The 12,908-nt window shown below is 42.6% G+C and overlaps 1 protein-coding gene across 1 annotated transcript; it reads right to left on the bottom strand.

Moving 5' to 3' along the window:
* Positions 1-2,640: 2,640 nt before the first annotated feature.
* On the bottom strand, positions 2,641-11,060 carry ALDH6A1 (aldehyde dehydrogenase 6 family, member A1). The gene is made up of 11 exons (XM_010178930.1): positions 11,007-11,060; positions 10,776-10,850; positions 9,252-9,413; positions 8,232-8,310; positions 7,368-7,670; positions 6,547-6,668; positions 6,108-6,297; positions 5,236-5,417; positions 3,589-3,768; positions 3,294-3,392; positions 2,641-2,850 (listed from the first exon to the last, which is right to left on the bottom strand). The coding sequence occupies exons 1-11, from the start codon at positions 11,058-11,060 to the stop codon at positions 2,746-2,748; spliced, it is 1,551 nt and encodes a 516-aa protein (XP_010177232.1). The 3' UTR covers positions 2,641-2,745.
* Between the last annotated feature and the right edge of the window lie 1,848 nt (positions 11,061-12,908).

The following is a 12,908-nucleotide window of genomic DNA, read 5'->3' as shown; positions in this document are numbered from 1 at the left end:
TGGGTCAACCTGGGAACTTGGAACAATGAAGCTCTGAAGGAATGCTGGAAAGGACTCTTTCTGGTTCTCCTGAGCACATACACCACAGTTAAACTTCATGGATTAGGACCTTGGATCCATTTGGAAATGAAACCTCTGATGCTATCGTAGTTTTACAGGACAAACTATCAGGAACTGCCAGAATAGCTACTCAAAATAGAATGGCCCTAGATCTGTCATTAGCCTCTCAAGGAGTATGTGCAGTGATTAATACCAGCTGTTGAGCATATTTAGATCGGAGTGGAAGAACTGCCACTGATTTGAATGAAATTTGCCAACAAACTAAGATATTGCATGAAATTCAGAAGGATGAGACATCTTTAGGTTTTGAAGAAACTTGGAAGTGATTGACTTCTTTGTTCCCTGATTTAAGTTTGTGGCTCCAGAAGTTAGTGGTGTTAGTAATCTTGGTAACCTTTGTGTGTCTATACGTGGTTATACAGGGCATCTACAAATGTTGCTTGGCTTTTAATAGGCAACTTGTTTCAAGAGTGAGAATTATCTAAGGATTACACTTAGACAAGTCTCTAAGCAGTGACTGTTACCTTAGAGATGTTGAAAAGTGACTGGGTAAAATAGAATAGGGTAAAGTAACAGTTAAAAATAAGGATGGATACAAACACGGGGGTTATTAGCAGCCAGTGCTCCACCTCATGGTTACAGACTTGCTTAACCAAAGACTGTTGTTATAATGAAAACGAGAAGTTGGCAAGAAGGACAAAGCCTCTGGTGTCCTCAGATGACATAAGACCATAAAAGGACAAAATAGGGGTATTCCTCCCCAAATGACCACCAGAGACCCCCTGAGACCTCCATGCAGATGCAGACGACTTTGCTTGTTCAGTAAAATGAATATATATTAGACAGATGGAATAATTGTATTCGTTAGACAGGACTTTGCAACTTCCGTGTATAAATAACCAGTAAGGAATCCCATCAGGTGTGCTTGATTTGTGGAAATCTTCCACCCTGCACCCTGCGCAGAATAAAACAATGTCTCCTCTCTAAATATACTTTGTGCTTCGAGAGTTATTTTCAATTTCAGGTAACAAAGATATATTTTCAGTTTGTAATAAAGTAATTTATGTGAAGCTTAAGAGTTTTTGTGATCGAATCATGTGTATGTGGAAAGAGAAACAAGACATTTCTTGAAATGCTGCAGGAGGAAATTGGTACAGAGGTCCTTGAAATACTGTCAAAGGAAGATGTAACACGGGTTACAGGAGGCACAGACCAGTCTCTGCAAGAGGGGCAACATTGCACCTATATAATGTCTTAGCAAGGAGCAGTCATATCCTGCAGAAATGTATTAGCATGTTTTTAATTCATAATCAAATTGCAAGGTAAGAATTTCCCTCTAGGGTATAGCAGAGGGAAAAAACCCAAGATAAACATTAGTGAATGCACAGCGATTGCACTAATATGTAACTGTCAGTTACAAGGCATCTTTACCAGAAGGCAGGATAAAAAGTGTTCACATTCAGGTTTAGTTAAATGGTTACAATCATTAAAATAACATCATTTTCCATGGGTGCTTGAATGAGTTCCCTGCAGATCCCTCATGGTTGCATTATCTTCCAAGAACCAGGAATAAAAATATAGGCTCTCCAGCTCCAAACAGATTCTTAAAAACAGGGTACACCAAGTCTTATCCTTCTCTAGTAATGGGACCTGCAGTCCCTAAAGAATGTGATTGTGTTTGAGCAAACGTGACAAGGAGTCGATTAATCAACACAACAAACACAGCTATAGTCAGGAGAAGAAACCAACAGAACAGGCCTAGCTGCCTTGTGATTAAAAAACGTGTTTTCTTCCCACTGACCCATCTACTTACTCGCCCTTCCACCCAGACCCGCATGGTGCTGTGATGCAAAGACACAGATACAGGCTTATGTTTCTGCTTCCACAGTTTCAGTATGTTACAGGACCTGTAGGCACAGATCTGTTAGCACAGTGAAAAGACACCAAACAGCTTTCAGGTACAGTGGAATTGACAGCAAGCTGGAGAACACAAGCCATGTGCACAACAGGAACAGAAGTTTTCAAGCTATCAGAGGCACAGTGAAGGTCACTGTAGCACACAGGAGTTTCATCCTCAGATAAGCAAATATGCTTTCCTGAAAAATCCTTAGAAAGCCATTTCCCAAGTGTTTTGAAAACTGCTCAACAGATGACAGACTGACATTTTCAACTCCCAAACTCGCTGTCTTCATTGTATGTAAAGTCACTTCTGTGAGACACCCATGGTGTCCCAGTTATGTCACTCAAAAGGAATACTCATCTTTGAGTAAGGTGAACTCAAAATCTTAACATGTAAGAAGAGGTAAAGAAATCTGCTACAGGAAGTAGCCAGGAGTGAGTCACAAAGGCTAAAGATACTGAAGTGGAAACCAGAATAACGTTCAGGTTCAGAGGGTCTGGAAAGAAACACAAATTATGACCAATCTCACTGTCTGCCCTTTCAATTAGTTAAGGTTGTTTCCTCCATGATAGGTTATAGGAAAAAAAATGAGTTCAGCTAGCAAGAAAACACTGAGAGCAACAGAAAACTGTGTTACACGAGCCTGCCTGATCTGCACAGAAACAAGAGGCCCTGGAGAAAATGGAGCTTTCTATTCATCCCCAAGGAAATGATATTCAGGACAAAGCTGGAAAGTGCAGCATAGAAGTAGAAGGGCACCAGGAACAGCATCTGTAAAGGCTGATTTAGTTTCCCATAGTTGGCATAACCACAGCAGGTTTGGTAACAGTGGCATCTTCCTCTTTCCATTGAGAAATGATAGTTTTCAGCTGTGTGTAGAATTGCACTCCCTGGAGGAAAGGAGAGACACAAGGATTAGATGTTTGGCCTTATGAATTCTTCAGGTTTGCACCACTGGTGTATCAAGCAGTCTTTGCTCTATCTGCAGAGGGCTGAGTTTTCCTCTGTGGGAACAATTCCTGTCAGCTTGTTCCTTTTACCAGTTCCCCAAAGATTCTGGTTCTGTGAGAAAGCTTGGTACTTACTTCTTCCTCCCTTCTCAAATCTCCTAAAAAAACCAGACTTGCTTTTTTATATTAAGGATAAAAAAAGGGAATCAGCTATTGTAACATACATTATGGTGGCTGTGAGCCCTGGCTGCTCTTCAGTTTCCTGGTTGAGATGGTTTCAAAGTCTCCTTACTAATGAGGTCTGATGACCATCTCCCCGTTGCCATTTATAACGTGATTTATCACAATTCAACCCAATAGAGTACTCTGAATCAGTAAGTTACCTGCTTGCCATAGAAATTGGTGTCTCCTCTGAAAGAAGCACGAGAGCCAGTGAAAGAGAACATGGGCAGAGGCACTGGGATTGGAACGTTGACACCCACCTAAACCAAAGGAAAGCTGCTACATTAATCACAAGTAGCAGATGGCAGAGCACTCTCCAAAAGCTACCGCATTTTGTTTCCTTAAATCTGAGGCTGGGTACTGCCTGCTGAGTAGTCAGTGGTTAGCCACTGCAGCTGGATGGCTACCCACTCTCAATGGTGAGTACTAATGGAAACAACTCCAGCTTGACCATACCTGCCCCACATCTACTAAGTGAGAATATTTCCGAGCTGTGGCTCCATTGGTGGTGAAGATTGCAGTTCCATTTCCATAGGGGTTATTGTTCACCATCTCAATGGCATCATCCAAAGTGTCTGCTTCCAGAACCACTAAGACTGGCCCAAAGATTTCCTCCTTGTAGCAAGTCATGTTCGGCTGTCAAGACAAACAGCAGAAAAAGCAGCTTGTATATAGGATATATTAAACAGGATATAAGACAAACATCCTAGGAAATAGGTTATAATAATCACACATGCTTCTAACGCTCAGGATATTCCTAGGATCACCCATCACACTGCATTGCCACAGGCCATCTTTCAGTCCTCCTTACTCTTTCACCATTTCCCATGCCCTGCCATCTATCTAGTCCACTAAAGAGCGTTCCACTTCTCCTCTCCAGAGCACTTTCTGCTTTTACTGCCTGCCTAACCTCACTTACAGTCTACGCTGACCAAGGCTGATTACAACTGGGATTAGTTCAGGACAGTTTACTTCAGGTCTTGTTGACAAAGTGACCAGAACCTGCTGCCCTTTCCAAGTTAGTGTCCAGGATTTACATATGATATTAGCAACATCTGACAAATACACCATCACAGTTAAGAACATACTTTAATCACAACTAACTAATACAGCAAATTGCAAAACATTAATTTGACAAGTTGTAAGTTTACATGGCCATTATTAACCACATCACTGTATTAAAAAAAAAAGAAACACAAAATCTCAGTGAAATTTTTACTTTTCAATACCAAACAATTTATGACACATCACAGGAAAGTGAAGTATTTAAAGATGTTTAATGAAAATAAGGAAAAAAAAATCTGAGATAGATTGAAAACCTGAATTATATAATAGCATAAAATCCTTAAAATCTTAAGGACACAATGCACAACAGCAGAATTATCAAGGCTGGTTTGCTAGCATGGAATCACTCACTAGAAGGCCCATGATGAACTGAATGCTTGAATATTAAGGAAATCATACCAGCTAATTGCATAAAGGAACGAATTTAGGTATGAATACTCACATGGATGTGTGATTGATAAAGAATATAAAGAATATTTCCCCACAGTAGTGTCCATCTGTTGCACACCACGCATTTTCTTGAGAGGCTGACTCAATGAAGTTGTCAAAACATTCAACAACAAAAGGATTTTGTACCTTGCCCTACACTATTCTCATAAAGATTTCCACAAATATTTAACTCTTGTTTCTGCAAGTCCTTAAATTGCAAACTGCAGGAATGTATAATGGAGGAAGGAAAGCTGCAGGTTTGACTGTTCATCATACCCTTCTTTAGCCATCTGCTGCCAGCCATTAATGCAGACAGTACACTATGCTCAGTGGACATTAATTGTGATACAGTACAAACTGCCCATATGTTCTTTTAATTGGCTGCATTCCCTTAAAGTTAAGATCATTGACCTAATTCACAATTTTTTGCACTTCTGCAAATTCTTTTATCACCTCCACAACAGCATTACAACGAGCACTTCATTGGAATTGAGCAAGGGAAAGCTGAGCCATTTATGGGCTTTCTACCTGGTGATTATTGATTACTGGCTGATTTGGCTAACCCATTTCCAAACATACAGCATCAAGCACTGGTGCTGGTCATCTTACCTTGACCTTGGCAAGGATCGTTGGTCCAACAAAATTGCCATTTTCATAGCCTTTCACTTTGATATTACGTCCATCCAGAAGAAGGCTGGCACCTTCTTTTACTCCTTTCTCAATCAAATGGCAAACCCGTTCCTTAGCCTGGGGACTGATTAGAGGCCCTAGATCTGCTCCAGGCTGGTCTCCTGTCGAGGAAAGACACCACGTTTTTAATCCTGACAGCTTCCACTGCATAGGCATCATGGAGATAACTACACTGGCAGGAAAAGTCTGAGTATCTTGATGTTTCTGACAGAACAAAGATTTGAGACATTACTGAACAGCAGCAATAGCCTGCAACTCTCACAATCAACAAACAAGATTAACCATAAGCATAATTTAAGGTCACTGCGAAGCCAAAATTCAGGTTCTTCTCAAAAAGGAAACATTTCCTCTTTGCAGGACTTTATTGAACATTAACAAAAGATAATTCTCCTAGAATAAATAACAGCCTAGTTTTCCCAAAGTACTTGTTTCCATTTTTCCTTTTTATTGCATGTTTACTGCAGATTTGAAGGAGATCTAAGTGAGGTTGCTATATAAATGGTAGGTTTGACTTAAACATAGGATATAACCTCAAAGCTCCAGTTAAAACAAGACTGATCCTGTAAATCTTGCATCGCAGTCATACTGCCAAGCCTTCTCACATATTCCTAACTCCACCTCTAGGGTTGTGTTTCCCAATCCAGACAATCTGCTAGCTCCTATTCCTACACATCAAACCTATGGAGCCAATAGCTCCAAGGGACACACCGTAATATGGCAGATGCCCTGGCCTAAAAAGCTACAGTTGTACAGAAGTGAAGTACCTCGTAAGAAATCATCACAGTACATACCTGCATTTACACGTAGATTTTTGGCTCTGTCCACAAGCTCTGGTAGCCATTTCTGAGCTTCTCCCACTAGAATTGCTGTAGACAGGGCCATGCAGCGCTGGCCAGCTGCTCCAAAAGCAGCTCCAACCAGCTGGTTCAAGGTGTTCTCCTTATTGGCATCAGGCATCACCACACCATGGTTCTTGGCTCCCTGAAATGTGACACAAACATGGTCTCTCATTATTAACCACCCCAGCCCACTTCTTCTCCAGTTCTCTGGCAATAACTTCTTACAGTAGCTATGACTCTGCTACCAACAGGCTGGCAAAATGGGCAGCCTCATCACTTAACTATCAGTAGCAAAGTCAGCTTCTGCTGCTGAGTGGCGTGGTCTCTCTCAACATTCATAGGAGACAGAGGCAGTCTGTGTGCTGAAGTGTGCTCCATTCAGAGGTATTACCATGTTGGCCTGGACTCTCTTGCCATTCCGAGATCCTCTCTCATAGATGTACTCGCCAGCCTGATTAGATCCCACAAAGCTGATTGCTCTGATATCCGGATGGTCACAAATGAAATTCACAGCTTCAAATAGGAAATAAGACATTATATACTGTGGTGCACAAATGCTTCACTCTGTCCCCAACCCCACAGTGCTTAATCTATGTATCTTTCTTCCTATCATAATTCCTGCTTCTGTGTTCCCACCTTTGAGTTTCCCTAGCATTTGTCCATGCATCTCTACACTAATTTCTCAGCAAGTGTACTACTGACCCTGTGTTCATACAGCTGGCTCTCTGCCATCTCTTCTCACTCTGGGCATCTCTCAAGGTGCCCAAGTGATGCTGAAGCGAAGTTACTGCTGTCTATTTGTATCCTTATGTTCTGAAGTTACTTGGGTGCTGTGGAAAACATCACATTAGGAGCTAAAATAGGGGCATCCACTCCATATACATTGAAGCATTTAATTATCAATTATGCTTCCTTGTGAAATCAAGATATTTATCTACTTATTTCAATTGGAGCTTAGACTGCTAAGGCACTTATGTGCCTTGGGAACTCTGACCCCAGTCCCCAAAATTTTGTCTGCCATATGTCCCAAAAGATTTGGTGCAAGATGGCAGAGAATCTCCCAGTCACCTCCCCTCCATCAAGAGGGCTGAAGTTTTTGTCCAAACCTATCTAACAGCAGTAGTATCAGACTCTACAACTCGATTAGTACCTCCTCTGAACATATGCCACAACATTTCCACACTCCAGCCATCTCCCAAGAGCTATTATTACCTTCATGCTGTCCATGGATGATATTCAGGGTCCCATCGGGGGCACCAGCATCTTGAAACAGCTTAGCAAGGAACATCAGTGCTCCTGGTACACGCTCGGATGGTTTCATCAGGAAGGTGTTTCCACAAACCATAGCCATGGGGAACATCCAAAGAGGAATCATGGCTGGGAAGTTGAACGGTGCAATTCCAGCACACACGCCCAGAGGCAGACGGTAGGTGTAAGTGTCCATGTCCTTAGTGATGGAGGGCATGGTCTCTCCCAGTATGAGGGAAGTCACACTGCAAGCATGTTCAACCACCTCTGCAGCAGAAAGGGCAACGTGCCACTGGATCAACTGCTAACAATCAGTCCCCAAACTCCCTTCTCACCACTGCCTTGACCCAAGTCTTTCTTCCAGCCTCTCTTCCCACAACTTAAAACTCACTGTGCTCCAGAAAATACCTTTGCTCTGCCAAGCACTGCGAGCCCATTGTGAACGAACTCTTGAGTGCATTTTATGTCCCTGTGATAGGAGCACAGACACAACAGTCCCAGTAAAAGAAGCACAGGTATAGTGTTAGTGTACCATCTGGGACTCAACCTTAGACATCTGAGCACAAGTGAGGAGATCTTATCCCTTTACAGCAATTTGTAGTTGCTCCTAGGAAAAAAAAGCGTCTAACTACTTGGATGTGATTTAGCATAACTCAATCTAAGAGAACTTTTCAGGTTATAGCTACAACTGCTCCTTTTCCTTCAGAAGGCAGCAGCGAAGGGAGACACATGTACAGACACTCAGAGCAATCAGTTGCTCAGGAGACCTCCTCCCTTCTTATAGGTTCTCTAAGCCCCTTTTTTAAACAGGATGAGCCAGCAGCTTACGGAGGCCTCGGAACACATCTCCTTCAGCATCAGCCAGGGTCTTCCCTTGCTCAAAGGTGATGAGTTTTGAAATTTCTTTCTAAAAATGGAGAAGACAAAGTTTATGAGTGTTAGAAAAGTGCCTGCCTGTGAAACATGGTGCAGAGATAAGACAGTTTAACAGAGCTGAACACCACAACAAAGACTGAATCGTAGAATCAGTAAGGTTGGAAAAGACCTCTAGGATCAAGTCCAACCGTCAACCCAGCACCACCACGTCCACTAAACCATGTCCCGAAGTGCTACCTCTACAAGTTTTTTGAACACCTCCATGCATGGTGACTCCACCACTTTCCTTGGCAACGTTCCAATGCTTGACCACTCTTTCAGTAATGAAATTTTTCCTAATACCCAATCTAAACCTCCCCTGGCACAACTTGAGGCCACTTCCTCTTGTCCTATCGCTAGTTACTTGCAAGAAGAGACCAATACCCACCTCACTACAACCTCCTTTCAGGTAGTTGTAGAAAGTGACAAGGTCTACCCTCAGCCTCCTCTTCTCTGTGTAGAACCTGGGAAAGCCTACACTGATTGATTTGCTCCTTGTAGATAAGCCAGTAATGCACACAGGTGACATTTTAGAAAAATCAGCCATGTGTTGGCTTATATTCTACAGTTTTCATGTATCATACCACAGACACAGAAAAAGCAATCTGGGGAATCCAAGTCATAGTAGCATTCTTGTCCCACTTGTCTTTATCAACTGACACATTTTTCATCATGGCTGAAAGTTTCTCTCATGGTGTTTTGATAAAGGACCAAATGCAGAATAATATTCCCTAAGAAGCACTGCCTCTCTGTCCCCATTTGCTTGGAGAGTGCTTTGCTACACCTCTCAATGACAGCATCTCAGTTGACTCCTCAATCATGGCAGCAACACCTCATCAAGAACACAGTAAACCCCGAGGCTCTCAGTTTAATTCCTAAAGTCAACTGCAATGCATTCAGCAACAGCCACCACACACAGCCATGGTGTCTCACCAGATTGTCTTTGATGAGTTGTTGATAACGCAGGAAGATTTGCTGACGGCTCAAAACAGATGTTTCTGACCAGTTCCAAAAAGCCTTTTTGCAAGAAGCCACAGCTGCCTCCATCTCACTGGCTGTGGCTTTTGGTACACGGCCAACCACTTCATTTGTGGCCTGAAGGAAAAAAAACCTGCATCAATACTCTACTTTTTCAGCTGTCCATGTCAACCGTTCAGCAGTCCTTTCACACCACACTCCTAATATCCTTGTTCTGCAAGCAGCTGTACTTCTGAGGGGAGAGCACAAGAGCCTCCTTCCTTGATGCACACAAAAAGCTCAGCCTACAACTGAAATAGTTCAGGAAACCTGCACTTTACACATCTCAAATTAGCCACCCAGAAAGCTGCAAATGCTGTGCTGATTTCCAAGATGGAGCTGAAGTGACTTGTCTGTGTTGGAGCTTCTTGGAAGTATAAGGCAAAGGTTTCTGTGGACTATAGTCTTTTCCCTCTGCATTATCTTGGCTCATCTGCTGTCTCTCTTGCACATTAAATGAGGCGAGATTCCTTTGTAAAAAGCAGTACATGACTGTGCAACTGGCACGATTACCTAGATCACTAGAGCAAAGTAAGATTTTTACAAGCAACCTTAGTTCTACAGTATTTTAACTTTAAAACCTTGTCTTTGCCAGTTTACACTTTAAAATGAAGTCTGCTTTGACATTGCAAAAGCATCAGGTACATCACTAAGAAAAAAACTAATCAAAATAACAGAAAGCAAATTAACCAAGGACATTGATTGCCGCAGAGACCAAATGAGCTTCATGAATGTGGCTCACTGCTCTGATCACTTCCACAAAGCAAATAAAAATAGAGCTTTACAGAGAAAGGTTTTAGAAACTGCTGTTCAAATGCTTACTAGGGGACTGGGAAGGGTCAAAAGGGTCAGAACTCTGAGCGCAACCTCATTTCCATTAGTCTTGGACTCATGGTGGAGGACTCGGACAAGTGCTACTGATGTAAGATTATTTTGCACTGCATAGCATCCAACCTATAAATGCACTGCAAATACTGTGCATGTGAAAGGAGAAGAGTTTCAGCTGTCAGGATTTTTACCTTGGTCTGAGAGTGCAATCAGACTCTATCAGGGACTTCACATTTAGCTGGCATCAAATCACACCTGGTGATTTTACGCACAGGGTGAAGGAAACCCTTCACAAGTATGACAAACTGATCACAGAGGCTTTTTATGAGCAAAAAAAACAAAAAATGTAAGCAGAGTTTAAGCTTCCTTTCCGGAGATCAGGGTTTAACTACACAGGGCAGATAAAGGAGGTCATCACTTTCCTAAGACTGACATTCATGTGAAAAGGAAGTAGAGAAGCAACTACACTGTGCTAAATCTATCTTAAGCCTCAAGTCTAAGCATTTTTCAAGAAATGCATTTACTTTCCTCTTTTGCCAAATGCTCGCACAGAGGCACAGACCCTTGTCACACAGTAATCACTGATATGTAAGCTGAGGCCAGTTCACTTACCGGGTTGTGGATATCAATCCACTCAGTAGTTTTGGATTCAACAAACTTCCCATCAATGAAGAGTTTCGTTGTTGGCTGGGGAGGACAAAACACCAGACAGTGAGTGATCTTTGTCTCAAGGTCCCTAAATACCAATGTGCTTTACTACATGCAAGCCTTTGTCATTTACCAAGTTAGAAAACTAAAAACCTGCACTTCATAAATGTTCAGAAGAAACAGTTATTTATTCACCTTGTGAAAATAACATGTACTCAGTGCACATTGCACTATGTGTTTCCTTCCCATCAAGTCACTAAATAGGTTCATCTCTTCAGTTCATCACTACAGACATAAAAAAACCCCACCTTCCCCGCTCCCCACCTGCTCCTCAACTGAGAGCAAGGAACCTGCATCTGCCAAGTCCACAGCGACTGTCCTGGCAGGCAGTGCAGAAAACAGAACTTTCCAACTCGGATGCAGAGGAGAGAAAAGGAAAGTTTGGAATAAGGAGTTCAGGTAAAAGTAGGGCACAAGGAAAACCAGGGGTAGTAGCTGTAACTAGCACTGGCTAGGCAACAAAACTGTAGCATACAGGAAAAGAGATTGGGACTGTATAATGAAGAAACTGGAAACTAGGAGTTGATATTGGGAGGTAAGGAGAGAACTAGGAGAAAACAAGAACCAGTTAATCACACCACAAAAGTGGCTTGGGGAGAACAGATAAGAGGAATGTAAAGAACAGAAACAGGAAAGATCAACAGAACTGGGATATGAAACCAAATATATCAGGGAACTCTGTGGAATAAAATAGGATGTGGAATTATGAGCGGGAAATGAGGATTGGGATGCTATCCAAGGTATAATGAAGGGAAAGATATCAGAGAAAGAAGCAGGAATATAAATGGTGTTGGCTGGACAAGTAATGACAGTGGAAAATGGATGAGAGTAGGGGAAAAAAGTGAACAGCAGTGAGAGTTGGAACAAACTGACTAGGCTAAGAGGTGTAAAGTAAGACTGTTAATGCATAAGCGAGACCTACTGATTTGGGAGGTAACACCAGGAGTAAATGAAAAAAAGTTGCAGATGATTTTGTAGCTGGAATTACACTCGAGAAAGAGACGCAGAAGTCTGTGTCTTCAAAAACACAATCCCCTCTAGAACCAGGAAGGAAGTGCAGAAAATCTGACTCCCTTCTCTGAGCTTCTTCTCTGTCAGAAAAGGTCTTCCAGAGCTGGTCTGAAGAGCGACAAACTCCTACTGCTGCCAGTCACTCCATTAGCCCAAGTGTCACATATCCGCAGTGGACCTACAACCTCCAGTGCTTTATGACTCATGTGAAACAGTGGAATTTATGTTTTTTTCAAACTGCTTAAAAGGGTTATCAGGAAGATGACACATACAAAAAAAAATGTTTTAAGGAAGCCAGGAAATGCTAAATTAAGATCGCACTTTTTCCATAAGATCATCACATCTTTTCTGTAGAGGACAAGCCTGCAGTGGGAACAAGGAGTGCAGTAAAGCAGGCTGTTTGGAGAGTCATGATTTAGCTGCTCAGAACTTGGAGAGCGTACAGCCATGGATACCAGAAGGAAAAAAGGCACTGTAACTGCTAAGGTTGTTCAATACTGCCCGAAGAAAATTGGATCCTCTCTGTAGAGGTAGATAATATGAGGCAAGTTCACACAGCTTGAAACAATCTTTTTACACACCTTATCATTAGTCACGTACTCTGTATCAATTTCTGCTGATCTTATTAAAGGATATTGCACATTGCAAGAGAAATCTAAAAATCAGGGGGAAAAAAAGGCTGGTGTACATTTAGCGCAATACGTGCTACCTAAGGAACACGGAGAAAACAAACCAAGACGTGATTAACTGAACTGGCCCCTAGGTGCACCTGCTGAGCCCGGCAGGGCTCGCTACGAAAAGTAACGCGGGACCCAGGAGGGAGCTGCCCAAGCGGGTACTTCTTAGCTCGGGCGTCAAACAAATCTGACATTGAACTTTTCTTCCTTCCCTCCTGTTGAGCACGGCGCCCCTCCGCAGTGTCCGAATGCCTGCTCCAGAAACACCAGCCCGGAGCCACGGGCAGAGGAGCGGAGCTTCCCCGCGCCCTCCCTCCCGCCCGCGGCCTCTCCTCAGCCCGGGCGGAGC

The sequence above is a fragment of the Mesitornis unicolor genome, unplaced genomic scaffold (genome assembly GCF_000695765.1).
Source record: "Mesitornis unicolor isolate BGI_N332 unplaced genomic scaffold, ASM69576v1 scaffold1642, whole genome shotgun sequence".
Classification (NCBI taxonomy): domain Eukaryota; kingdom Metazoa; phylum Chordata; class Aves; order Mesitornithiformes; family Mesitornithidae; genus Mesitornis; species Mesitornis unicolor.
This window is presented reverse-complemented; position numbering and strand designations above follow the sequence as displayed.

Excerpts from the sequence above, each read along its gene's own strand:
- ALDH6A1 (XM_010178930.1), bottom strand. The coding sequence starts at position 11,060 with ATGGGAAGGAAACACATAGTGCAATGTGCACTGAGTACATGTTATTTT. Across the intron at positions 9,414-10,775 it reads GGATTGATATCCACAACCCG|GCCACAAATGAAGTGGTTGG; the intron begins GTAAGTGAACTG and ends TTTTTCCTTCAG. Across the intron at positions 5,418-6,107 it reads AAATCTACGTGTAAATGCAG|GAGACCAGCCTGGAGCAGAT; the intron begins GTATGTACTGTG and ends TTTCCTCGACAG.